Consider the following 27,554-nt stretch of genomic DNA (forward strand, 5'->3'; position numbering starts at 1 on the left):
AAAGGGGCTCTGATGGCCACAATGGAACTTTTGGAGATGGAGAATAATTTTGATTACACTGTTTTCAAATCCACGAGAAAATGGTGGTATATTCGATGTAAGGATGCATTGTGCAACTGGATTGTGCGTGCAGAAGTTATAGATGGGTCTACATATTTCATTATCAACCAGTGCGAGGGAAGACATTCATGTGCTCCATTAAAGAAAAGGAAATTCGGAAAAACAACATCGGTAAGAACAATTGGGACTCTGATACAACATCGATTTGATGATGCAAATGATGGCCCAAAAGCAAATGACATCATTCAATTTATGAGATTGGAGCATAGTTGTGAGATTACTTATTGGCACGCTTGGGAAGCTCGTGAGTTTGATATTGCAGCTGCTAAAGGTATACCAGATCGCAATTATGCTAAAATCCCAGCATATTTGCATATGATTAAAGAAGCTAATCCTTGTACGCATACTCACTATGAAACTAATGAGAAGGCAAGATTCATGTATCTATTTATGTCATTTGGGCAATCAATTAGAGGATTCAACAATGCAATGCGAAGGGTGATTGTTGTTGATGGAACTTTCCTGAAAAATAAATACAGAGGAGTTCTACTTGTTGCTACTGATGTAGATGGTAACTCTAATTTGTATCCGATTGCATTTGGGTTGTTGATTCGGAGAATGACGATTCATGGGGGTGGTTCTTCAGACAGTTGAAAGTGGTTATTGCTGATTGTCAAGACCTAGCTTTTGTCTCAGATAGAAATACGTCTATTTCTAAACCGATTGGGACTGTCTACCCTTAATCAGCACATGAAATTTGCATTCATCACTTGTTGACCAATGAGGTTACATTTTTCAAGACAAAGGGGTTGACTGCCTTGGTGGAAAAGGCTTCACGGACATATAGGTACACTGAATTTCAGGAACGTATTACCGACATTTTTGAAATGAGTCCTGAGCTTGGAAGATATCTATGGGAGGCTGATGTGCGCAAATGGGCTCGTTCTCTCTTCCCTGGTGAAAGGTATGACATTAGGACCACAAACTCTGCAGAGTCGATAAATTCAGTTCTGAGAATACCTAGAGAATATCCGGTTATTCCTTTGCTAGATAGTATAAGAGAACTGTTGACTCGATGGTTCTATGAGTGTCGCTTGGTAAGCTCTAAGCATCTTGATCCTTTAACCACTAAGGTGGAGAAAAAGATTGATAGGAGAATTGTGAAGGCAAAAGGCTTTCAAGTCTACAAGGTTGACGACTTCAAATCGCTTGTGAAAGGAGACATATATGATTGTCATGTTGATTTGGAAAGAAGAACATGCACATGTGGGAAGTACAATATAGGAAAAATTCCTTGCCGACACGTCATTCCTGCCATTTATTCACGAGGTATGGAAGTATAAACACATGAACTTGAGACATATTTATTTTTGTTAATTTCAGCATATCGACTCTAATCAATCACATTTTTGTTGGTACATGCATGGAAGTGCACAGATTTACTGATGGCTTATACACCACTGCAACGTGGAGAACCGCCTATGCGGAATCCATTAATCCAATAGCAGTTCCAGAGTGTGAATGAAATGTCCCTGCTGAGGTTAAACTTGCTAAGGTTTTACTTGCTAAGGTTTTACCATCACAGACAAGAAAGAGTGCTGGTCGGCCAATAAAGAGAAGGTATGAATCAGTAGAAGACAAGATAAAATCTTCTCAAGGATCAATAAAGAATAAAAAGTACAAGTGCAGTCGTTGTGGTACCGAAGGACACAAGAGAGGAACATGTGATTTACACATCTAGTTTGTTATGATGTCTATGTTTTGTTTCTTATTGATCTTGAAACATAGTGATCTTCTGTTTAACTATTTGATTATTTGGTATTTCCTAAACTCTTGAGACTAATCGATCTATGTTTGTGACAATTTGGTTTTTGCAAAATTATTGGTTCTAGTAGATGATAATCACCAAGAAATAACAAGAAACATAGTCTTAAACTTGTTTGAAAAAATCAACAATCTGAGGCATCACATGAACATCATGCATATGCAAGGTACATGAAGACCATCGCCAAACAACACACAAACAAAGCTTTTATGATCCTTAATTCCCTAATGCATTTTGTGATCTTCTCTTCACAATGTGCAATTGCATCTTCCATCTCTTCAGTTCTACTCTCATGGCCTTTCATCATGGCCTCACCAACTCTCACTGATTTCTGAAACTCGATATTGTCAACAAGCAGCACGTCAAACAGGTCCTGGATGTCTTCAATTTCCTCAACAACCGACTTATCAGTCCATTTGAACAAGTGGCTTTTGTCCTTCATCATTAACATCCAATAAACAGTTAGATTGAAACAAAGACAAAGTTCCATGATCATAATACTAACCTTCTCAGATCCCATCGGACAACGATGAAATAATCTTCCTGGATTTTTAACTATGTTTGAAGTGAAACGAGACACTGCCTCACCGCAATTGCATCTCGTGGGAATTCCGCGTTGTTTGGCGACTCGATCTGTTGGAGTAGATGAAGAACTGGCCGAAGACATGATAGAGTCAATCTCCAAATTTTCGCCGCTTCGTATTTGTTTGATGAGAAATGTGAGTCAGTCCCCTTCCTGGCCCGGAAGTTCGCTTCCGGCGACCCAAAGCGGCAAAGAACAAATAGAATTTGCTACAAAGCTAGCTCGACTAATAAGGTTTGGGGGTACCAGCTAGACCTCTCCTTTGCTGTTCGAGTAAACAAGAAATGCTGCCATGGTTTCGCTGCATCACAAGGAGAAATTGTGAGGAGGTTCAATATACTGTTCCTCATACCATTTAGGAAGAATGAGGAAGAAAAGGAGATAGGTCAAAATAATTAGCTAAACGACGTCGTTTCATACTTCTATAACGTGTATTCTACCAAAGGCATATCAGGAAATAATCACAAAATATACGACTACAATAACCTACCAAACGTATGTACTTTGTCTTCGAATCCTCTAAATTAGTTTCAAAACATGGAGCAAAGAAAGTGGTCTGGCAATTGATCATATGATAATTAGTATAAATTTACATTACTAGTGAATAAATAGATGTCATGTGTGTTTGGGGTTATGATCTCGACTTTGGTTAGAGTTAAGGGTTTAGGGTATATTTGAGGTTATGGGTTTAGGGTTTATTTAGGGTTTAGAGTTTATTTAGGGTTTCAGGTTGGTTTATGAATGAAAGATATATTCTGAATGTGTTTTTGATCCTCAAGTTTTATGATCATGTAGTACACAAACAAAGATCAAACTAGAAGAACTAAAATTCAAATTAGAAGAGTTGTCACAAATTTTCATCCAAACAAAAGCTAGAGGTTTCTACATAATTAGATACATAATCAATCTTCGAGGTCAAAGACCTCTTCTCTCTCCCATGGTGAAGGCACATATCGTGTCATTGCCTCAGCGTAAATGGAATCGTGTGCAACCTCCCATAAATCCACACCAATCTTCTGTCTGCAATCCATTATTATTTCATCATCCAATAAATTGAGGTCGATACCAAGCAGATGGCATTCCAAGTGCTTGAGTGCGTATACACCGCAGTCACAACAAGACTTGTTCAATCTCGTCTTCATAGGCACATCCACGATAGAATATGATGCGAGGAGTAGCTGCTTCTGTCTTTCAGGTGGTGCAACAGCCTTCACTATCCTAGAAATCATAGCAGCAAACTTCTCAACGTATTGTCTATTCCTCGCAACGACGAACCAAAGCTCGTGCAATTTGTAAGTCACCAGCTCCCTACACAAGAAGCTGTGTACCACTCTCGCGGAGAACCCAAGACCATTCTTATGGAGCTTAAAGATCTGAGAAAAAAAATCGGATCTTTCTTCACAGCTTATCTTTTTTCACAACTGCCAACTCCTTTGGCATCCACTCAGTGAACTTTCGCATAATGTATTCAATCCTGCAGTTGTTATTGATCTGAGTCACTTGGGGCTCCTCGTCCTCCTTAAAAATCCTCTTTGGTAACTCTAGAGATAATCTAAAAGCGCAGAAAAAACTTGTTAGTTCAACAGGTTAAAGTATCGATATCATAACACAAATAAAGAGAGCAAGACAAATGCCTTTTACATTTTCATTCTCCTTATCCTAGAATATGTATTCCACCTAGTTTTAATTTCAGAAAGAACAACAATTTGTTCAATTGATCAATCAACAACAATCAATCTACTGATGACCTATATTACAATCGGACAATATCTACTCTACTTGAAAACATACACAATCGGACAGCAACTAGTATAAGATTTCAAGAACCAAACTTTCCCCCTTTCCAAAAACCTAAATCGATATTTTACAACTACAAATCTAAAATATTAACATGCAAACAGTTAATCGTGATGTATAAGATGTTTAATCAACCCGTGAATCGAATTTACCTTAAGAAATATGACAAATCAATTTAAAAAAAATCTATGTAAAAGGGAAGAACAACTCAATTTCGTTTTAGATGAGAATCAATAGAACTAATTGAATACCTTGTGTGAAGAACTGAGACGAAAATGGAAGAACACGTCGTAATTCGATTTGACCCGTCAGACGAAGAGGAAGAACACTTGGATTTCGTTGTATCTTTAGTGAAATCGAAGAGGAAGATGCAAAAGCAAGATTCGAACTACGGGTAGATGAAACTCCGACGAAGAGCAAGGCTTCTCTCCGTTGAACCCTAAATCGCCATGGAAGGTGCTTTCTTCTACGGCGGAGAAGAGGAGGAGAAAAAGAAATTAGGCTATCGGTCAAAATTTTTCCCTTTTGTTACTTTTTTTAAGTTTTGTTATTTTTATTTAAACTTTTAATATTTACCCATTTAAAATATATTACGAAAATTTTAATATATAATTTTAATTCTACTTAGTTGGTAAATTAAGGGAAGTTTGGTATTTACAGGAACAAAAATCTTATTTTCCTAAAAAATCTTTTACAAATCTTAGTGTGACAAATTCAAGTTCAAAGTGTCCTTTTTTTTCCAATTTTCTCAAAAATTAAAGACTCTATGTTATTACTTACATTTTTTTCGGGAACTCGGTTGTTAAAAAAAATAGAAAATTGGAGTTAAACAAAGTCGGCAATTTTAAGAAATTGTTTAAGTTAGCATATACTATAAGAAAATAGCCTTTACTGTTATGGTTTAGTCAAGAGATATATATACAGTATAATCTCTTTAAATTAATACTCTATAAATTAATATACACTAAAAATCTCTATAAAATAATATAATTTTATAGTCTCAAATTGAGTTTTTGGTTCAATTAGTATATTGATAAATTAATATCTCTATAAATTAATAAAAAAATTAGAATTTTGGTGTAGTCCCAATATTATTAATTTATAGATGTTTCACTGTATATATACAATGAATTGATACCTAAACCAGTTTGGGTTGGTTATGTCTTTAAGTTGCTCAAAATAAATCACATTGTATATCTTTTTATTGTAAAGTTCTTTTATTTTTATTTTAACAAAATATATATTATAATTTTCGCCTTTTTCTAATGGTTCAATTTTAATATGCGAATCAGACAAATTGAAAGATTCAGATGTGATTTTAGATTGGCTTTTCAACATAGTAGTTTGGATTGGGTAGATACGGGTTTTTCAAACACTAAGGGTATGAATGGTGACCAAAGAATGTCGAGAAATAATGTATTCTTTAAAGTTCCTAAAAAAATCACCATTCACAAGAAATATTTTTTCCTTCTCATTCCTTTTTTTTTGTAGAGAAATAAAAAATAAAAGTATTCTTTGTTAAATTTGAAAATGAACAACCGTTATTTTTCATTCTTCTATATTCTTTTCCTATTCGTTCTTCTTGTTTCCAGAATGGTCACCGATTGGATCCTAATATAGACTTCAAGTGGCTTCATTCAAAAGTAAACGGTGTGAAATAGATTAGTCATAAGTTGTGGGTTAAAGAGATATCTACTTTTTGGATGACGGCAATTTTCAGGTAAGATGAACGTGGAGCTGGAGCTTGTTCACCAGAAAAGTGGTTGATGCTTAACGTGCTCATATAATGTTATAATTTTTTTTGGTTCTGATAGGTGCTAACTATTGACTTACGTAACAATTAACATACATTAATGATAATTCAATTGACTTATCTGTGAATACTATTTTAAAAACCGTACAGATCACAGCATTAGGTTCTGTCCGTATGATGCGGAAGTAGTACGGCCTTCTCTCTCTGACTGTAATCCTCGTCATTCAAACAATTGAACTTTTTACACGTCATCTAGTTATCTTACTCTCGTCCGGTAGACAAAAGTTCTTATGATGTTTGCAATATTTTTTACAAAACTAATTAAATTGCATATATTTTCGTTATGATTAATAACTAACTTTACCAGAATAAAACAAAAGCTGAACGCAAAATCCTTCTAATTTGAATAACAAACATCTATCGTTGCATATATTTTTGAAATTAGTTTAACTTTCGGCATAAGATTTACAGTGGAAAAAGAAAAGCAAGGGATGACACCCAAATTAATTGTATATGGCGGCTACAAGTTAAGCAAATTGTGAGGAAGAGACATAAATTTAGTTGGGCTTGATGAGCTCCCTTAAAGCACAAGATGCTATCATGGAACAGAGAGAAGTGGCCTTATTCAACTCAATGGGATTTTTATTTTGCTCAAATGAATTAATTTAAGAATACTACTGAAACAGAAAAGCTAAGAGCATGTTCAATTAAAAAATTTCCTTTTGAAGTTCTAAGCGAAAACACGGTCGTCAAAATTTATGCAGACGACAGTGCAAAACTAAGACACTGTCGGAAGTCTAAAGTTAACTTGTAGTCGCTATATACAATTAATTTGGGTGTCATTACTTGCTCAAATGAATTAATTTAAGAATACTACTAAAACAGAAAAAGCTAAGAGCATGTTCAATTAAAAATTTTCCTTTTGAAGTTCTAAATGAAGACACGGTCGTCTACTTTTTGACAGTTTATGCAGATGACAGTGCAAAACTAAGACACTGTCAGAAGTCTAAATGTGTCTAAATGTGTATAGTTTTAACGTGTCTCAAATTTTGGGGTTGTCTAAATACGCTTTTTCTTATTCTGCATAAATTGTCAATTAAACTAAGTGACAAGAATAAGAAAAAACGTATTTAGACAACCCCAAAGTTTGAGACACGTTAAACTAAAGACACGTAAAACTATACAAAGACACACAAAGCTTAAACTAAAGACTACACAGAACTCAGGAATCTAGTTGCAAAGGATCGTGGGGCACCCAAGACAATCGGATCTCCCAAACCCGACTTGTGTTTTCCAAGAGCCGAGATGCTAAGAGAACGCTTCTTCATCTTCTCTTTACCTGACAAGCGTCTTGTCTCACACATGAACAGCGATGCACATAGCTCAAGCGGCCCCACCAGCTGCTTGTTCGCAGCTGTCCGAAGAAAAAGGTCTAAGTTCTGTACGTATTTTTCATCTTTTGTCGCCGGTTTGTGTTTTTTCTCAGACATTACCGCCACCGTATCTCGCGACTCTTCCTCGTTATCCGTCCAGTAACTTTTGTCTTCCATAGCAAGATCGTCGTACTCCTCATCTGACTTTGTAGATTCCTCATCAACTGATCCCACCTTTAGAAAACCACCCCAACACTCTTTTAATTTATGAAACAAGACCCAACAAAAGACCATATGAAAATACTTTTACGGTTTTACCTCTTCATGGTCTTGCTTGTTATCATCGTCATCGCTAAAATCTGTATCTTGCTCATCAGGAGGATCGTCCTCACCTTCTTCATCGCTACCGTGCACGGACTGCTCCTCCTTAAGCTGAAGGAAGAAGATATAAGATACAAGAAAAACAAAATAGAACCTCTATAAATTAATATTTGATATATAAATAAACTTTATCAAAATATAACACAAACCGATAAGATAATAATTTTAAAAAAAAATCTTAGGTAAATATATACTCATTAAAATCAAAAATTAATAATTTATTTATATTACAATGTTAATTTATAGAGCTTTTCATGTACCTCTTTGGAAGTTCCTTCAGACATCCTAGGAGAACTGCAGCAAGAAGAGTAATGCCTACTTCCATTTTCCCCCAAGTCAGCTCTAGAGTCATAATCAACACTCCCAGCACGGCTCGTGGCTCCATCACTAGGCCAAGCACTAATCCCAAACAAACCAAACTGAAGATTCACCGGTTCAGCTTTCTGCAAGTATCCATAAACTGGATGCACCATTCCATTTCCCTCCATTGTCTCATCAACCTTACCACCAAGAGGCCAAGTTCTTGAGAAAGTTCCATCATTGTTGAGAAGAGCCATTAGATGCCTAGAAGAGCCTTGTCTTTGAATCAGCTGAAACATTCCTTTGGAACTCAACGAGTTAGCTGTACATTGGTTCCGGTACTCGTCATCGATCACAGAGACGGTATTTGTGGTAGCATCATAGAGCTGCTCTCCTGCTTCACGCCTACGTAAGCAGGAGAAGACCGTGGCGTGGATGGCAGCCACACTTTTGTCGACGTTGGTGTTGTTTATCTTGGGGACGAGATGTTTGTCAGCTCGTTTACAGAGGTAGTCCTGTATTGTTCTGATGTTGCGTATGTATTTGACGTACTTGTTTTTCTCTGGGTCTAGGGTCATGTACTTGGCTCTGACTGCAAAGCGTTCCAAATGTTTCTCCTCGTTTGAGATGTAAACCATGAAAGGAACAATTGACGGATGCTTCTTCATCAGTCCCATCTGCAAGAGGAAGACGGTAATAACTAAACTCTCAAAATAGAAATGTGTCTAATGTTACATCCGGAAGTGTGTTAAATCTCAGTGCACCAGTAAAAGCCCAGCATTCGTCGGAACTGGAACTGCTAAACGGATATTTGTCTCACTCGTTTTTTGTTTTCTTCAATTTTTGATTCGCGTTTGTTCACAACATGTAAAGAGTGGGGATTACCACAAAGTTAAGGCTTAGATGGACACCTTCAACAACCACAGACTCTTTCCTTTCTTCCCAAGCTGTAATGAGCCTATCGAGATTCTCAATCACCATCTCACTTTGAGCCTTGAATCCTTCCACAGCCATCTGCTTGTGACTTAACAAAGCTGCAACAGTGGTAGTGATGGTTGGTTTGTCATCCTCAAGTGTTGATTTTCCATAATTATCCAACTTTTTGGCTCGTCTTCTTTTGGCTTTTGATTCTGCGACTGCCACAGGGTCAAGGCACTCTCCCGCGTGGTAAGTTGAAGCCCACAGCAAAGGAGCCTGCTTCTCATCAACGAAACTTCTCATCATGTGACGGATTGAGTCGGTCGAGACGACCGTTGTAATCCCCAGCCTGCTGCCCTGTAAACACAAAAATGCAGCACTGACTGTCTAAAAGCAAAAGAGCAAAGCCTCTTATGTCCTATCTAAAGCTTATCAACGGCTGTGATTGAAGAATACCAGAAGTGCGGAGAGTGTAGATTTGCCACAGCCACTAGTCCCGCAGAGTAGAACAGTCACAGATTCTTTCCTCTCCCGAATCCTGCAGGAAGTGATAGAAACTTTTTAGATGAAACGGGAAGTGAAAGATAAATTGCGGTTGGTGTGGTTATAAGAAGCTTTGCAGGTCAACATACAACCACAAACAACATGACTAATGTAACCCACGCAATGAATAAAAACTTTTAAGCAAAAATCAATGGATGTTAGCTAGCAGAAACATATGTCTAAGAGTGAGTTAACATATTTGCTAATGACAATTTAATCCAAATTTAATCTGACTAGAGTTTCTATCATATTTTACACCCAAAACTGTTTATAAAATCTAAAGAACATTCTTAGAAAAGTAACACATGGATGATCTTCACCACATATCTATAGTTTCTTTATATATATATCTGTAGTTTCTTGATAAAAGGTAAAAAGAATTACTTGCAGGCCAGGATCAAGTCTGCCCTTTGGTCATGACCCACATACTTATATTCAGCTAGAGCGTCACAGACAACGTTAACATAAATTTCTCGCGAAACAACAACGGTTGTGCGCCTTTTATGCATCTCAAAGGGCTTACTTTTACTCTTATCTACATCATCGGCAGCAGCAAAACAGTTAACCTTTCCTACACCAGCACAAGCTGAAGCAGCATCACACGTCTTGTCAAATACAGATTCTTTCCCATGCGTGGGAGAAAGTATTAAGGAGCCTTCACTTCTTATTAGCTCAAAAACCCTCCGGCTAATCTGACCACAAGCAACAAAAAAAAAAAACAGAACTTGAGGATCTATCAAGTGGTGAGATTACAAACACCATAAAGCTTGAAACTTTATTATCTTACTTTTAGACAAAAGTGTACCTTTACAAGGTATCAAAGAGGGTCATGAAAAAGATTTTGAGCACACACACACACACACAACAAGAGAATACAATTAGACTACATGACACAAGTTTGGTAAAATAATAATAATTCTGGAGCTGTGAGTGCATTAACATCAATGAAGTAATGCCAAATTACGAAATTAAGACCAAAAAAAACATGCTTTGATCTTTGTCTGAATCTAGACACATCACTATAAGTTTATAACAGAATGCAATTTGTATTCCATCCAAATTGCTTAAATGAAATTAAATCTCAAACCATTACACGACAAAAACAGAATCAGAATCCGAGGAAAGCGATGTTTTGTAGGAAACAAATTTAAAAAAAAAAAAAGAATCTGTAAGAGAAAGAGAGAAGACCTTGAAGGCGTGACGGGCTTTGCAACCCATGAGCTGAAGAGTACTCTGTAAAACCGGACGCGTATACCTAAACGAATCTTTCCAATTCCCGGTTCCGTCTTCTTCCACAATCGCCGTCGTTGTATCAAAATCGTCGTCGTCGTCGTCGTCGACCACTACTATGTACATCACCTTCGTCGTCTCCGCCATGTTTCTCTACAACAAAACTAAACCGGACTCTACAATTGATGATAAACCGATAGCATGCAGGAATGCGAAACCTTATGAATGTATCGACGTTTTAAGGCGGAGAAGAAGAAGATGTTGGGGCCATTTTGTGTCAGCTTTGTTCCACGTATCGTTTCAGTAGAGCCTCCACGAGTCTCTCTTTAAAGGATCCACCTTCCTCTCTCTCTCTCTCTCTCTCTCTCTTTTTCATTACAGAGGATTTAAAGAATGTTTTCTTACCTGGCTTGTTGTTTGGTTCTTTTCTAACTCGGACAGTATCTACCTTTTCCTTACAAATGTTATTCTTAACTTTGTTTTCAATCAATTTGCACCCAACTAGATCTCCAATCCGCATCGGGTTCCTACTTTTTATTACAATTCAAGTTCAGTTTAATTTTAAGTTAGATCCCAACTTCAGAATTCACATACCAAGTCAACACGTGTTGGGTAAATCTTTTGATTTTAAAATTTGTCATTTTTGGTTTCTCTTTGGTTAGAACATTTATTTTAAAATTTTCTATAACCAAGTCTTCAGCCGACCTCGTTTGATCCGGTCTTTGTCAACATTTAATTAGGATCCAATTTTCAGGAGTAAATGTAGTATATGTTAAAGCAAATAGACAAAAAAAAAATAGTATACTACTAGTAGCTTTACTATAGGTTTTAGAATCTATGGTCTTAGTTTTCCTGTAAAAGAAAAAAAAAAAAATTTTGAAAAAGGGCATCTGTAAAAGAAAATTTCAAATCAAGATTTTCTTGTTACAAAGGTGAATAATCTGTCCGAGAAAATTAATATTACTTATTTTGTTTGAAATGAACGGATCATATGTATGACCCAATTTCTGCAAAACCTTTTTGGCAAAATATCAAAAGCATTATCAAAATGGTGGGTTTCTCTTTCTGTTTTTGTGTTTTCTTTGGGTTAATACCCTATCATCTACTGTTGGAACTTTGTTATCAGACGTTTAAAAAAAATGGTGGGTTTCTTAAAGATATTTTTCCTCATTCTAAGATCCAGAAAATAATGAAACACTACCTAACCATAGTAGGATGACCACACACAAATATATACGTAAATAAATACAAAATTGATAAGTTTAACATTCCCAAACCAGAAATCGTTTTCTGTTTTTATTGTAACTCAAAACAAATTTGTACTGTACAGAATTATTGATTTTGTAAACGAAATTGTAAGACTACCCAAAGAAACATCCTATAATCAGATTTATATTTTCACCTATGTTTGCTTTCAATTCGTTGTCCAAAAACATTTGATTTCCAAAACCAAAACAAACTTAACTGAATATTCAGTCACATGTATCTTTCATCTAATAAAATCTTAACGGTAAGTCTTCCTGGGACAATCATTCCTTCCCTGAAATGACGAAAGTCACCCTCATCTCCGTCATAAATCACATGTTCAACCAGCGCGTTGCAGCACTATCAAAGGGCGGTTTTAGGAAAACCAACCGGAAATTTTTATTGGGACTTCTTGATCGCATTTAAAGGCCATCATGTGGAGCCAGAAACGATGATCAAGCAGGGGTAACATTGTAATTATTACGTGAGAACAAGGGTAACGCAGCTGACTGTGTGAAAAGAACAGGAAGAGTGGGCCCATATTGGGTCAGAGGACAGACGTTACATCCATGAAGGTGTTATTAACAGCCATCACTGGACCCTGTCAACTATTTTCCTATTGGTTAGTGTTGAAATAAAAAACGGAGCTCCATAGTTTCCTGCGGACCAGGGTTTAATAGATTCGTCTCAAACATTGTATAGGTTAGAGGAATCTGAATTCGGCACCTATGATTTGTTGTATTTGCCTAATACCACTTTTGATAAAGTATGCGATGGTAATTTCACCTTATTTTAGTACAGATTGTACTTTCGCTCTATAAATCACATAATTCATGCTTTATGCTCCTCATAATGCTCTTCTGAAATAATTTGATATTCATCTCCATAATATATTATTTGGCAATTCTGCTAAATAGACCATTTTCAAGTTTTGGTCGCAAAAATAGACTACAAAGAGAAAAATGACCAAAATGTTTCATTTAATAAGTAAAATGACACTAATACTCTAGATATAAAAAAAATTAAAAAAATTAAAAAAAACTAAAAAAAATTAAAAAAAGTTTAACAAATTTTTTTATATAGTTTTAGTTTATATGTTTTCAAATTCGAACTTTTTTATATAAAAAAAATTTCAAATTTCAAAGTTTTTTTTATTTTATTTTTTCAAATTTTTTTAATTCGAAAATACTTTTTGAAACTATTTTTAAAATTTTTATTTTCAAATTTTTAATATTTATTTTTTATTTTATAAAATTTTAAATCTCAATCTCAAATCTTCACTCTTTAATTCTAAACTCTAAGGTTTTACTCATTCAGCCAATAACTGGTCTTCGTGGAGACCCACCACTAAGTTACAGGTTCAATAACAAGGAGAAATGCTTTATCTTTTGCACGTTGGAATATAAAAATGATTTGTTATTCAATTTCTTGCAAAAGATCTTTTAAAGCGTTAGGTAGTAATTGAGTTCCAATCACTTTGAGTTAGGGCTGGACACGAATACTCGTTATTTGCTTTATATCCGCTACTTGACCCATACTCACCTCGTTTTTTCAAGTACTCGTCGTTGCTAAGTCAAGTATCAAGTCGTTGAGTTTTGTTATTTGCAAGTACAAGGCAAGTAACAAATATCACAAAAAAAATTATAATTCGCTTTGATATTACTCGTTACTTGTTTTACGACAGAAAAAATGATAACTAAACCATTAAAATCAAAGTCCTAAACATATATTTCTTTGTTGTAAGAAGTAAACAATGCTTTCTTATTGAATTCCATCTTTTTTTTATATTAGATGCAAATATTTAATTTAAAATAACTCTCGTGTTTTTACCAAGTCAAGTAAATAAAACAAACTTTGATAACTTTCTCTCGTAAAATATTATTTATCAAGTAATTATTAGAAACTTAGAAATATATCCAAGTAATTAATAATACTTGTAATTAGTAAGTAATCGAACAAGGCAAGTAACTTGCAAGTAACATATTTTTGGACAAGTACTCGAAATAACAAGTACTTGTTTCCGACAAGTCAAGTACAAGTCCAAAAATTCATTACTCGTTCAAAACAAACCAAATATCAAGTATACATAAAAAACAAGTATCCGCCTTGCGCCCACCCCTACCCCTACTTTGAATACGAGTATACAACATGTCGGTTTGGTTTTGTTGTTCTTAGCATTCATTTACGAATGGGAATGACCAACTAAGATTATTCTTGATTGGTACGCTAATCATGAGATTAAAGGTTAGCCCTGTGCTTCTAGAAGACGCTACATTTGCGTCTAGGGATCAAAAACTGAACATCAAAATAAACAAAAAGATGGTGGAAAATTAATAAAACTGACGCTGTGATTACTTTGGCAAAAGTTTCGTCTATGCCACTGTAAAAAATAGCGGCAGTTAGAATGATCTCTGCGATTATTTTTGATAGGCAAAAGCACCGCTGCTGTGGGTGTTACTCTCCAGATGCGTGAACAAGAAAACAATTATAAATTTGGGCGCATAGTCTTCTAAAAGAACAGGGCTGTTCAGATGTAATAATGTTCGCTGATGAAAATACTCAGTGCACAGTAAGTCTATATTTTATAGATAGTCATGTAGAATGATTCAAACAAGAGTTACTATATATATAAACTACAAACACTAGCTGCTTCGTGGACTATATCTTGATCTTTTCTTTCCACTATGACTAACTTCATCGATCGTTTTCAATTTCTGTTTCTCTGTGTTGATTTTTTCCTCCTTTACTTGTTCTTTCTAACGTATACTATTATATTTATACAAAGTTGTATGTTTCAATACTCTAGTGCCAAAGAGGCTATCACATATTGTAGAAAACCAAAGCATTCAATCCAATGTCTCTACAGTTGATCGTGAGTCTGAATGGTAACGTGGGACAATTGCGGTACAGTCCGCGTTTTAATAATAATAAAATATGTAAAAAAAAAATGTTACTATGAAAGATTACTGCAAACGAGAGATTCTGAAAGATTGGACGCAGCCAATTACAACATCATAAAAAGATATATTAGTTTTTTTTTTTTGGGCAAAAAAAAAAAGATATATTAGTTATTTATTTTAATTATTGTAGTGTATTTTAAAATATAAAAAGACTAGTAGGTAAGTAAGTTTACAGACAAGGTAAGTAGCCAAAAGTAAACTTCTACTGTAGTGTGGTGTTATATTTGGTTGGTTACTTGGTTAGCTACTATACGAAATGTTTTCTTACAACTTTGAAACACATGTCTTCATTTCAGTGTATTTTCGTTCTTCTAAAATACTACTCTTCGGATTTTATAAATAGAAAATATGAAAATATACCGACTCTTAATGATAGCTGGGAATATATATATTTAAGAAAAAAAATAGTGATGGATTTTTGTTAGAATTAATTAGACTATTAGTAATGGAATTACTGAAGAACAATTAGTTGGCCTTAATTGATCTCAAGGGCCGGATAATTCATTTCACCACCTTAACTTGAGAAAGTGATAAGACTAAACTAAAGATATGCACTCTTGTGTTTTCCTTTTTTCACTCACATCTTCCTTGTATATATCTTATGTGAATGTCGTTTTCATATCCTCTTTTCTCCATATCCATCAAGATGGAAACTTAGTCCAATCGTTTCTAACGCTTGAAAGAGAAGGTTGAAAAAATACCAAATCAAAGTATAACCAGTTCTCTTAATTGTTTAACTTTCTGAAGCTGTGTAAATTAGTATTGTTTCAGAACGGTCATTTTAAAGTTTTATTTAGAAGTGTTAAACTCTCTTCTAAGTCTTTGATCATCTGCTCATTTCACTTTCCTTTTAACAATTTTTTTCTTTTTTTTTTACAGTTGAACTGTCCATTTAATGAAATATCTAAGAATCATAACATGAATCGATTACAAGAATAAGGGGTAAAAGACACAGACACCCTACATAAGAGATATAGTCGTCGTCCTCATCACCGCATCAATTCCATGAACACAAAGCCATTCCACAAGCTATGCAACAGCATCGAAGGCAACAAGTTCCTTGACCTCGCGAATATCAAACCCAAAACCACTCCAAGGAACACCAAAGGCAACATCCTCTGCACATTGAAATGCGCCAAAGCAAACGCAACCGAACTCACAAGAATCGCACACCAAACCGGCATGTACCTAGTCAGAGACGGCAGCAAGAACCCTCTGAACACTATCTCTTCCCAAACCGGTGCACAAACAGACACCACAACCGCATAAAGCGCCATCGCCACAGGGTCTCTTGCCATGATCGACTGCTCCACACTAGAGAACGAGACGGGACTCGAGGTTGGCGGGAGTGGCAGGAGGTTGAGGTTTAACTGGGAAAGACGGTTAACGAAAGGGAACATGAAACAGCCTACGATGACGTCTAGCTGCCAGTTTCCTTTGAGGGTAAAGCGGAACCAATCACTTGCAAGTGGACGGAACATAGAGAGGCAACGATGGAGGATGGCAATTCCGGCTAGTCCTTCTGTTACATCGGTAATAAGACTGAACAAAGCTTGGCCTCTAAATGTGAGAGAGTCCTTGTGGAAACCTGATATGTGGGCCATGAATGGGATCATCCATGATCCAATGAACCAGAAGGCGGCTACCCATAAAAGCATTACCTGAACAAGTTTATGTTGGCGGGCATGAGTGAAAGCTTTGGTATGAAACTCATTTCTAATTACTGTTAGTTTTGCATCTTCTTCATGCACCAAGGAATCTATAGTAGTACTATTAGCTGGAACTCAAAAGCATCAAAGACCTAAATCTAACAAACACAGGGTCAAGAAGCAAGATGTGCAGACCTAGTATCACACAGTTTCTAGTCAGGTATATAAGCCGGCGTTTAAAATGTTTCTACTTTCAGTAACTAGGTCATACGCTGACGCAATATCCATAGTACGCAACTTAAACATATACAGCTCTAATCACATGATAAAGTAAAGTAGGCGGCAACAGAAAAGCAGGCATTAAGATGTAGGTACCTGAACAATGGTCTCAGCAGTCCATGGTACCTTCCAACGAGTACCAATTCCCTTCAAAACTGCATCTGCAGCCTGAAACCCAAGGAAACAAAGTTAACTTCAAACCCAATAATAATAATGTTCGTGAAAGCCCTTTTTCAGAGTCGCGTTATTTGCATAATCCCATCAATTTCAATAAAACCAAAAAAGGCGTAAGAGTTTCCAAATGATAAGAAACCTCAAACTCCTTTGATGAGAAAGACTGTTTCTTTTTAACCTCAAACCTTAAACACTAAACATCAAAAACTGTTTCTTTTTAACAGAGACAAAAAAAGGTAGTTATTCTTCTTCTTCTTCAAGTGTAGGAGCATAGATTACCTTTTGGAGAGTAGTGTTCCAAGGTTTTTGATCAGTACATGGCTGCTGAATATCTTGATCTGGCTTCTTAACTACTTCATCCGGTTCTTGATTCTCGGGAGCAGAAACCTCATTTCTGAAGCACTGAATCTTCCATTTCTGCACAAGATATCACCACCAAAGTGTTAATACAAAGGAGACAAAACTATTGATTCCAAAATTTCATCACAATTCAGAAGAGGCGTACGTGCTTGGTGGACTTGGAAGGGGAAGCAGTGAGAGGAGAAACGTGGGTGAGAGCAGGGGAGACTAGAACTCGACGAGGAAGCCTAAACTTGGAGCGCGAGATGGAGAGAGCTGGGCGGTGGAAGAGGACAGACGAAGAAGAGCATGGTGAGGTCAACATATGGGAGAATCTAAGAAGAGAATAATCTTCTTGGTTTCATGAGAGAGAGAGATTCAAATTAGGGTTTGGGAGATTTGGGGATTTCTTCTTTACGAAACCAATTTTGGGTGTGGCTGAAAGACAAACAAAAAGACAAGGGTCAATTTGGTAATTGTTGTTTTTGAGAATGTGAACCTTTTCTTTCTTTCATGATCACACGAAATAAAAAGCTCAATACTCTCTTTTGGTTTAGAGTTTTTTTTTGACTCAAGTAAGAGCTTTTTGAGCAAAACTTTTCTGCTTAGGGTTTCTACAAGCTGAAACTGTTTACTCGAGATCGTATCTTCACTACTTACAAGCAGTGTTACGGTCAGAGAAGTGGCGTTATCAAGAGAAAGATTCCCGTTTTTATTTAAACATGAGCCTTGGACTTTCACGCCGTGCATTCCGGGTTAGTGAAAGTCCAAGGCTCTAATAAACTTCTGATATTAGATGAACCAACTTGACAGTTCTATCTTCTTAGAGCTCTTGAAGGAGTAAACATATATGTATGGTTTGTCCATAGGGATGTTGTCATGGGTAATTTACACTCTCAACAACAACATACTCTCTCCTTGTCTACTACTAATCAAGAGGATTGTATCTTATTCTCATTTTATCCTTTCTCTATGCAGTTACACTCTGTTTCGGATGTTTGATGATGTAATGCTCTTGGCAAAAGGTTGAAGAAAGTTGAAGAATAATTCTCGAGACCCGGAGCGTGTACTACATTGATATATTGGAAGGCATATTAAAGCCAAGCACAACCTCAGGGTTTACCTAGCTTTTGGTTAGATGGATGCTTCATAATAGGTATCAAGTTCCTATGGACTAGCTTAAAAGCAGAAGTGATGGCTTCTACTGACAACTCTACCACGGAGGAAGCGCTCACGGGAGCTTCGTAGGAGATGATGAATCCGCTCTTACCCAATCTGATGGAGAATGGGTACAGCATCAAGCACTTTCCTCGTTTCCTGACACTAACCGTTTTATACACTACGTAAGAATTTACAAGTACATAAGAGTGCTCTCAAGAACTTCCATTACTTTCTTGCTTTAAAAGTTAATAACATTGGTAACTCACTTGTTTTCCTCCCATCATCTCGAAATTTCATACTTTTTTTAAGAAATAAAAGACGAAAACTGATCTTATTTCCAAATGAGATCACCCATGAACTTAAGTGCTGGAACCCCTCTTATCTCTGCATCTAGCAACGGAGATTGGATCAGTTTCAACCCGGAAAGTTCTGTATCCTTCTGAATAAGTCCAAGCACACGCGTTTGTTCCTGAAAATACCAACAACCTTATCACATTGAAAGGTTTATATAAAATAGCTATGTCTACTGGAACTAACAAGCTGATACTGAATTCAAATCAAAAGTTTTGCTTGCACAGAGTTAACTTAGAGTTACCTTTCGTCTCACTGAGCAAAATTTGCAGTCGGATTGGGAATCAGGTAGAAGCTGATTAACAATAAGCCTCTGAACTGGTACATTCTCTTTTCTTAAAGATGCATGTAACCTCGAAGACTCGTTTATTGCCATCACCTAAAAGTAAAGATATTAGCCAAGTGAAGTAAATCTAAGTGTCTCAGTAACCTTAATGATCTTTATGAACAAGTAAGAGAGAATGGTGTTACCGTTGGGATGGTCACAATGACAAACTCAGTAGTGTCCACATCACGGAATACATTTCGAACTTTCTCCATTCTTTCTTTCAGTTGGTCCAACTCGTTGGACTGTTAAACAAAAATTGAATCATTAGAGTTCTAAAAGGTGAACAAGAGGTATTGGTTCAAAGTGAATAACCTATATACTTACAGGTCCTGGTTCTTGTATCTCCTTTTTTTTACCAAAGACGGACGTAAAGGCTGAAGCTGCAGCAGTGATCTTCTTCTTGAGCTGAAATAATCAAATCATTCATTTAGATACAAGTAAAGCTAAAAACATATCAATCTTGCAAGAAAGGAAGCAAATGCTCAAACCTTTGTTATTTTGCTAATGGATGAATCATAGAAGTCAGGAAGAGAAAGTAACCGCAGAGTATGTCCCTGCAAGAAACTATATGAATCAACAGAAGAATCCACCAAGTGGAATGTACTCCAAACTTAGAATATAAATATATAAACTAACCGTGGGAGCAGTATCGAAAACTATACGTGTGAACCTACTGTATTCTGGTGACTCCACAAATTGAAGAACCTGTAAATAGATCTCAATTCTTAACATTTATAAAAGATCATCTTTTTCAAAATTAAGAAGGTAACAACAACATACGTGCCTTGGAAATAGCTGCTATTTCGTCAATACCAGGTGATGCAGCATTGAGCATATCTTCAAGATTCAAATCCCCTAACTACCGAAAAAAAAAATAGACAACATTATCTTCAAGATATTAACAGAATACACATCCTGGAAGATCTTTAAGACAAACCTCGCCGGCAAACATTCCTAGCCCCATGCTATCCATCATGTTTTTAACGCTCTTATCACCACCAGCCTGGCTTTTAATCTCTTCCTTCATTCTCTCCGGTGTTATCTGTTTTCAACAAAAACTCAGTAACATATGCTATGTACCAAGGTGTGTGTGTAAGTTGGTTAATGTTAATCACCTCGAGAGCTAGAAGTGGAGAATCAACACCTTGAACAGGCTTTAACACTCCTCCCGACAAGTCCTGGATACCAAAGAATAACGAAGAGATGAGCTGATAACAAAAGACATTGAGAGCCAAATCAGAAGGTGAGTGAGAGACCTGAGAGAAAGAATCACTCAAGGAGTGAGCAGGATCAGTTGAAACCACGATGGTGGGATGACCATGGCTAGCAAACTTAACCGCCAGAGAAGCAGCACAGCTTGTTTTCCCAACACCTCCTTTACCACCAAGAAGGTAATACTTTCGCTGATTCGCGGATACCATCTCATCAAAACGGGAAGCTCCTCCTTCAGCAAGAGTAGCCAATGATCTCTCTACAGAGTACACGCACAAAAGGGAGAAAGCAAATCTTAATGCCACGGATCAAACTGAAGCAAGGTGAGCCACATAACTAACTATTCACTGTGTGATCAAACAGCAATCTATTTACAGGTTCCATCACTAATCAGTAGAAGAAAGTTCTCATCTTAAAACTTCACAGAGAATCTAAAAGTCTGAAAATTTAACATTTGTCTCTCAATTAACAAGTAAGGACAGAGTCAGTCATCAAAGTCTGAAACTTTTAACACAAATCAGATCTGAAACCAGAGTGATTCTACTCAGTGAATTCAAAAATGTTTGCTTTAACATATGGGTGATGGAAAAAGGTTCAAAAAGGGTACCTCGAAAGAGTGTTCCGGAGAGTCTCCCACCGTGAATTTGGGAATCGAGGGAACTGAAAACCAGAGCTGGTCCGACCCGATGGAGAGAAACAGAGCGTGAAACACGGTTCAAAAGAAGGGAGGCCGCCATTTAAGAAGAGAAGCCGGTGAATGGCACACTGTTCCGGAGGACGCCGAGATAGTTAAAAGGCGGAGCAGGCCACTGGAGGAAGGAGGGTTTTAGCCAGGTTTTTAGGATATGATCCTTCACTTTTCAGAAAATTGCAAATTAAACCAGTTTAATGTTTTTTCTTAAACCCGGATGAACCCGCCGGTCGGACCAAATTTTATTATCAATCGAATTCGGCATTATTGGAAAACTAAACCAGTTACTAGTAATTAGTGTGGTCACATTGGTTGACATATAATGTTCAAAGACCAAATGTGACATTAATTTTATCTCAAGACATTTGTTTGTAACTATACATTAAGTTGGAGAATAAATTAGAGATAGGGAACTTAACTATTTTTTTTTTTCTTTTTTTCTTGACTATGTATATTGATGAAATAATTTAAATTTATTATTATGATTTTTAGTGAAATCGATTTTAGATACATAGTCGTACTATATACTCATTCCGTTTCATATTAACTGTCGTTCTAGAGTTTAAATTCGTTTCATTTTAAGTGTCACTTTATGTTTTTAATGCATTTAATTGCTATTTTTTCTAATTTTATCTTTATTCTCTTAGCTCATTAATTAATATAATCAAATAAATTCACGTATTAATAAAGGGTAAAAAATGAAATTTAATGATTTTTTACTCTGTGTAAAAAACTTAGAACGATAAATAAAATGAAACGGATAGAGTATATGTGATCTAATTTTATTTATTAATCCATTTTACGTAGCACATGTTTTGAATTTATGGATGTGTAGTATTAAAAAGACAAAAAATTTTTTTTAAAAAACTGTTTTATTGCCAATACAACAATATTGCTTTCTAACTGCATCCAAATTTTAAGAACAAGGTAAACCAGCATGAATTGGTTATTTTCGTATAATAAAAATTTAAAACGGTAAATTAAAATGCTGCTTCCACATTAGTTATATAACTATAGATATATAAATTGCTGATAATGATTAGTGATCCTTTTCACTAGAGATTCTGGTGATGATTGTTTTAGTAGCTTTTAGTTTTAGTTTTTGGTTTTTAGATTCTAGTTTTTAGATTTTTGATTTTGGTTTTTGATTTTCAATTTTTTTTGTTTTTGATTTTCAGCCTTTTGTTTTAGTTTTTAGATTTTGGATTTAGATTTTGGTTTTTGGTTTTAATGTATTTTTTAGTTTTTTAAAAAAAATACACATTACTTTATAATAATACATAAAATAGCAATAAAATATTTAAAAGTTACCATTGAAATTTATCAAATAGTGCTAATAAGTTTTTTGTGTTCTATTATGGATGAAAAAAATAGTTTTTGAAAAAAAAACTAAAATAATAATCATTAAATTTGTAAAATTTTAAATTTTTACATTTAAAATGTTTCAAATTTATCATAACATATTTTATTAGAAATATAAATAATAAATTTATTTATAAATAATAAATTTATTTATAAATAATAATAAATATTTATAAAATAAGAATACATTTACTTTAGAACATATACATTAATCATTGTTGATACATGCTATATTAATATTAACAAAGGCTAAGATAATATATATTAAAAAAAAAGCTACGTACTCTTCTACTTTATTTAACAACAATTACGTGCTCCTGTACAAAAATTAAAAAAACATGGATTCTGGTTTTTCATTTAAAAGTTAATGTAGTATGTACAAACTGGTTTCCCTAGTTTATAGGAAAACTCTTTTGCTAAAATCTTGATTGGCTATAGGAAGAATTTTTGTTTCACTTATTTTTAGGAAATCAATTTTTTAAAATCTTGATTGGGTAAAAAGTGGTTTTTCAAAAATCAAAAACTAAAAACTAGTGTAAAATCTAAAAACAATCAACCTCTCCATCTCTCCGCCGTTGCCACATACTGAAAAGGGGTTAACAACCAATTTTCAACTTCTGGTTCCTCGAGAAAATCAATGGTGGATTGTTTTAAGAATCAAAATCCCAAATCTTCTTCTTCATCTCCGGTGGTTGAGAAGATATCTTATGATTTTGAGTTTCACTATATTTTAGCCATTTAAAATATATGTTAATTTTTTATTCGTTACATTTGTAAAAAAATATTTTTAAATAAAAAGTTTGTATTACATTTTATATATGAATTATTGTTATACTGACATGTATATGCTTGATCATGATCATTTTACATCTTATGGCCATCCTACATTCTTTTTTTCTCTCAAGAACATGGATTATGACAACATGCATTACATCTTGTTATCTTCACTTCAAGTTCTATGAATTTCAAGTGCATTTCAACTTTTCATGCATTACATCTTGTCATCTTCACTTAAAGTTCTATGGATTCCAAGTGCATTTCAACTTTTCAAGCCCTTGAGCTTGTCATCTTCACTTTTCAAGTTCTATGGATTCCATGTCACGTTCAAACAATTAATAATTAAATGTTGATCTTGACCATTTTCGCTAATATTGACATTTTCTTATAAATAGGAGTAATGCTTTTTGACAATTAGAAGTAATGTTTTTGACAATGTATTCGTGTTAGTAATGTTCGACATATTTTAGTGATATTGTAAACTAAAATGGTAAAACCAATATATCCTTGACAGTTACATATTAGATGGGTGCGATCATACCATCCCTAATGCACTTGGACGAGAATGATTGACTTCCCGGAAAATTCTCTTGTTGCACCTTTTTTATTTTAATTTAACATTTACACCAAAAAAAAAGTTATATATTAGATTTGCTTTGTTGACCAAAACTTTATCTTTGAATTCTAAAATCGTGTCATCATTTGACTAGACAGCATATTAATGTACAAAAACTTTACATTACACTAAAGAATCCTACTAAGTATGGCCTGTAAAATGCCTAACATTCGGTATTCTAACCTTCTAAATGATTATATAGTTTCATTAAATCCAGAGATGCATAAGATAGATAAGATACATCTCGATTCATATCCATTGTTTTGTTATTTTGTATTTCTTATCGTTTTTATTTTCAAACTTCGACAATGTTACATAAAAACATAAATTTTGGAATAATGATTAACGAACAAAGGGTGAGTAAACGCAACACGCATCTTCGATAATATAATACCATATAAATACTTGTACTTTAATAAGAAGAGAAAATGATGTTTAGTTCAAAGAAAACGGCGGTGGTGTAAGCAAGAGAATTCGATGGAACATTCAGCGCAAACCAATGAGAAACTTTCGGCTTTGGTCTTTGACAAATTGACATGCTATCCAAAATCCATTTTTCATAGTATAAAATACATATATGATAAATGCACATATAGTAACAGATTGTGATGTTCCAACTTATCAAAACTACTAAAAGAAGAAAACTAATTAAGACTTAGCTACAATGGTCTTCACCTCTTTTGATGATGAATATTAGGATTGGACATAAACTAAATAGTAAACCCCATAGCAAACTAAAGTGAACTTTTAAAAGATGATATTCAAGCAAAGCAAAACTAAATCAGAGTAAAATATATGAAAGAGATATAAACTACATAAGCCAAATTCATATACTGACATAATCTTTTTGATAAATTCAACTCAAAATGATCTAAACGACAGTTAAGTTATTTGATATAGACTTCGTTTGGATTTTATAATTTATGTTCAACCCGAGTATGAATTGAATGTGATTTCTACAGAGATATATAGGCAAAGAATGGAGAGCGGTAAAAAGACAGTTCGCATATCATAACGGGGGAACTGCTTTTGTATTCTCCATTCTTCATGCAATCACAATCATAAAGTGGTTCAGGTTTAAAATTAATAAATTATTTATGAACCACTAGTGGTTCAAATCTGTGAACAAAAAGTATGGTTCGCAATGTACAGTAACAATTCAGCATATTTGGAGTGTATCGAGTGTTTCTTCTGCTTTTCACTTGCAAATCAACTATTTTTTTTAACACAGCAAATTCAACTATTTAAAATAATAAAACAATAAGTAAACTCTTTTCTGTTTTTTTTTACAAGTAAACTGTTTTCTGTTACTACCTTTTAACTCATTGTATTTTTAACTTGGATTTTTTTTTATTTCTTTTCTATGTTTTAAATAAAACTAATTTCTCTTCATTTCCAAGAAAATAATTGTTTTATTTATCTATACTAGTAAGCATGATTTCCCCCACTTACTCACTATATTACAGTTTAAATACATGTAATGTTTACTTACTCAATTTATTCAATCTAAAGACATCTTTTAACATTTTATATATTAGTTAAGTATAAGTATAAAATTTAAATTATTTTATATATTTATTAATTTAATAAACAAAATATATTTGTACAGAATTTTAAAAATAAATCTGAAAATCAAACAAAAAATAAATATTTTTAATTAATTATGTAAATACATTTTTATTTATAAAGTATCTTTAATGAATCAAAGATAACTAGTTTTCTAAAGTAATTAGATTATATACATTTAAATTATTTTATATTTTGTATAAAAATTATATTGATGGAAACATATTATTTAATAATTAGTTTTAATTAAAAAATTACTAAACAAATTGTATATAATTATTTTAAATTTGTACAGTGTTTTAGACTGCTTTTTATCCACTTTCACCATTCAAACAAATATTTTGGACCGCTAGATCCGCTTGATCCACACTTGAACCACTAGATCCGATAGATCCACTCTTGTTCCGCTCGATCCGCGTGATCCGCAACGGATATCTTGGTTAGATGTTAATACGATGCCTTGGATATCTAATGCATAGTTTCTAAACAAAATACACATTTTATTGTATAAAGCACAATATGCGCAATACAAAATCGTATTATTCTTCAAAGAAACACTTTTGTAATGACATATGTACTCGACATAAGTTATAAACAAATTTAATAATCTTTTTCACATGAGTCTTCAATTTTTATAAAGTTATATCTGCTCTCTTAATTTCTTTAAGAGCGAACATATATATCATATCCCCTGTATTCTAAATGAAAAGATTCCTAAAGATTTTCCCCTGTATTCTAAATGAAAAGATTCCTAAAGATTTACTCATTAAGCAACTTATTATAATACAAAATATGTCAATATTAGATATTTTGTTTCACTGAATATGATTTTCTCTCGAACGTCCTTCATAAAAAAAATAGAGAATTCGGCCAAAAAAACACTGAACTTTGCGGAAATTACCAAAAGAAACCTTGACATATGGGCTAGCCAATAAAACCGTGAACTTTTGTTGACTTTTTTAGTTTATTAAAAAACTTACGATTGCTTGACCAGATTAACACACCGTTAACCGAGTTAACATATAAATAAGCGGATGTTAATTTTGGGTGTTAAAGTATACGACGTTGTTTCATCTCTTTGTCTGATTAAAGACAAACGACGTTGTTTATATAGCTTTGTTATTAAAAATATGGGTTTCCAACGGCTCGAACTCGTGTACTCGGGTTTAATAGTATGGGTTTTTGCCACTGATCTAGTGGACTTTGAAATAGATTTACGAACACAGTTTGTTTTATTCTCTTCGAATCCGAGTTAAAAGACAAATGAATGAAACAACGCGTTTTATATTGCTTTTTTATTAAAAAGATGGGCTTCCATCGGCTCGAACTCGTGCACTCGGGTTTAATGGTAGGGGTTTTTGCCACTGAGCTAGTGGACTTTGCAATAGATTTACGAACACAGTTTCTTTTATTCTCTTTGAATCCGAGCTAAATGAATCAAAAAGAAACGACGGTCATAAAGATTGTGTTCATGATTTGTGTCTAGGATCACTTGTATAAATGAGTAGATGAAGTTGTCTACGAAGAGGTTCAAGATGCATTGCCAAAAGTTGAGTGCTTTGCATCAGATGTTATGAAAATTAAAATGGAGATCGAAAGCATGAAAACCGTGGAGGAAGAGTTGAAAGAAGATGTCAGGAAGACGAGCAATGAACTTAAAAAGCTGAATGTGATCATGAAAGTGGGTTTTCTGGTGGTTTGTTTAGGCGTTGTGATATGTCTTGTGTTGATCATGTTTGACAAAGCAGATGGATTGTCTTTGAATAGCTAGTAGAAGACTCTGTTTATGTAATGGTAATGGTTTCAGTAAGGTTTTAAGACTATGTTTCAGTAAGGTTTATGTTTTACTTTTTGATTGTTTATAGAAGGACAAATGAACACACCAATGAACATACCAACAAGATAAACAACATGATGAAAACACAAAGATAATAACCAACACTATCTTCATTGAGAGTTTCAAATTAAAACAGCAGGAAGAGAAGAAAAAAAAGGTAGTTCTTGTTCCAAAAGCATTCAGACAGAGACACCATCATAAACGACACACAACAAAAGCATATTTAATATTGATCTAAAAGAAC

General features: G+C 34.4%; 3 protein-coding genes across 3 annotated transcripts; all 3 read right to left on the bottom strand.

Annotated features, from left to right (window-relative positions):
* Window positions 1-7,122: 7,122 nt before the first annotated feature.
* LOC106322903 (P-loop NTPase domain-containing protein LPA1 homolog 1-like) lies at window positions 7,123-11,251 on the bottom strand. The gene is made up of 7 exons (XM_013761057.1): window positions 10,722-11,251; window positions 9,918-10,225; window positions 9,447-9,528; window positions 8,958-9,347; window positions 8,033-8,749; window positions 7,710-7,823; window positions 7,123-7,625 (listed from the first exon to the last, which is right to left on the bottom strand). The coding sequence occupies exons 1-7, from the start codon at window positions 10,908-10,910 to the stop codon at window positions 7,230-7,232; spliced, it is 2,196 nt and encodes a 731-aa protein (XP_013616511.1). The 5' UTR covers window positions 10,911-11,251; the 3' UTR covers window positions 7,123-7,229.
* A 4,560-nt stretch (window positions 11,252-15,811) lies between these two features.
* On the bottom strand, window positions 15,812-17,832 carry LOC106322509. Its single transcript, XM_013760548.1, has 4 exons — window positions 17,576-17,832; window positions 17,350-17,487; window positions 16,993-17,064; window positions 15,812-16,629 (listed from the first exon to the last, which is right to left on the bottom strand). The coding sequence occupies exons 1-4, from the start codon at window positions 17,732-17,734 to the stop codon at window positions 15,958-15,960; spliced, it is 1,041 nt and encodes a 346-aa protein (XP_013616002.1). The 5' UTR covers window positions 17,735-17,832; the 3' UTR covers window positions 15,812-15,957.
* Window positions 17,833-18,737: 905 nt separating this feature from the next.
* LOC106325281 (ATPase ASNA1 homolog 2) lies at window positions 18,738-21,298 on the bottom strand. Its single transcript, XM_013763319.1, has 11 exons — window positions 21,069-21,298; window positions 20,506-20,720; window positions 20,365-20,427; window positions 20,187-20,291; window positions 20,034-20,108; window positions 19,886-19,954; window positions 19,738-19,803; window positions 19,574-19,654; window positions 19,393-19,491; window positions 19,166-19,300; window positions 18,738-19,039 (listed from the first exon to the last, which is right to left on the bottom strand). Exons 1-11 carry the CDS (start codon window positions 21,196-21,198, stop codon window positions 18,902-18,904), a joined length of 1,176 nt encoding a protein of 391 aa, XP_013618773.1. The 5' UTR covers window positions 21,199-21,298; the 3' UTR covers window positions 18,738-18,901.
* Between the last annotated feature and the right edge of the window lie 6,256 nt (window positions 21,299-27,554).

Source organism: Brassica oleracea, chromosome C2 (genome assembly GCF_000695525.1).
Source record: "Brassica oleracea var. oleracea cultivar TO1000 chromosome C2, BOL, whole genome shotgun sequence".
NCBI lineage: Eukaryota > Viridiplantae > Streptophyta > Magnoliopsida > Brassicales > Brassicaceae > Brassica > Brassica oleracea.

Coding starts and splice junctions, on each gene's coding strand:
- LOC106322903 (XM_013761057.1), bottom strand. CDS start 10,910: ATGGCGGAGACGACGAAGGTGATGTACATAGTAGTGGTCGACGACGAC. Junction 10,226..10,721: donor AAGCCCGTCACGCCTTCAAG/GTCTTCTCTCTT, acceptor GCTTGTGGTCAG/ATTAGCCGGAGGGTTTTTGA. Junction 9,348..9,446: donor CTACACTCTCCGCACTTCTG/GTATTCTTCAAT, acceptor TTGTGTTTACAG/GGCAGCAGGCTGGGGATTAC.
- LOC106322509 (XM_013760548.1), bottom strand. CDS start 17,734: ATGTTGACCTCACCATGCTCTTCTTCGTCTGTCCTCTTCCACCGCCCA. Junction 17,065..17,349: donor GGAACACTACTCTCCAAAAG/GTAATCTATGCT, acceptor CTTGGGTTTCAG/GCTGCAGATGCAGTTTTGAA. Junction 16,630..16,992: donor CTGCTGAGACCATTGTTCAG/GTACCTACATCT, acceptor AAACTTGTTCAG/GTAATGCTTTTATGGGTAGC.
- LOC106325281 (XM_013763319.1), bottom strand. CDS start 21,198: ATGGCGGCCTCCCTTCTTTTGAACCGTGTTTCACGCTCTGTTTCTCTC. Junction 20,292..20,364: donor CTCCACTTCTAGCTCTCGAG/GTGATTAACATT, acceptor TGTTGAAAACAG/ATAACACCGGAGAGAATGAA. Junction 20,109..20,186: donor TAGGAATGTTTGCCGGCGAG/GTTTGTCTTAAA, acceptor TTTTTTCGGTAG/TTAGGGGATTTGAATCTTGA.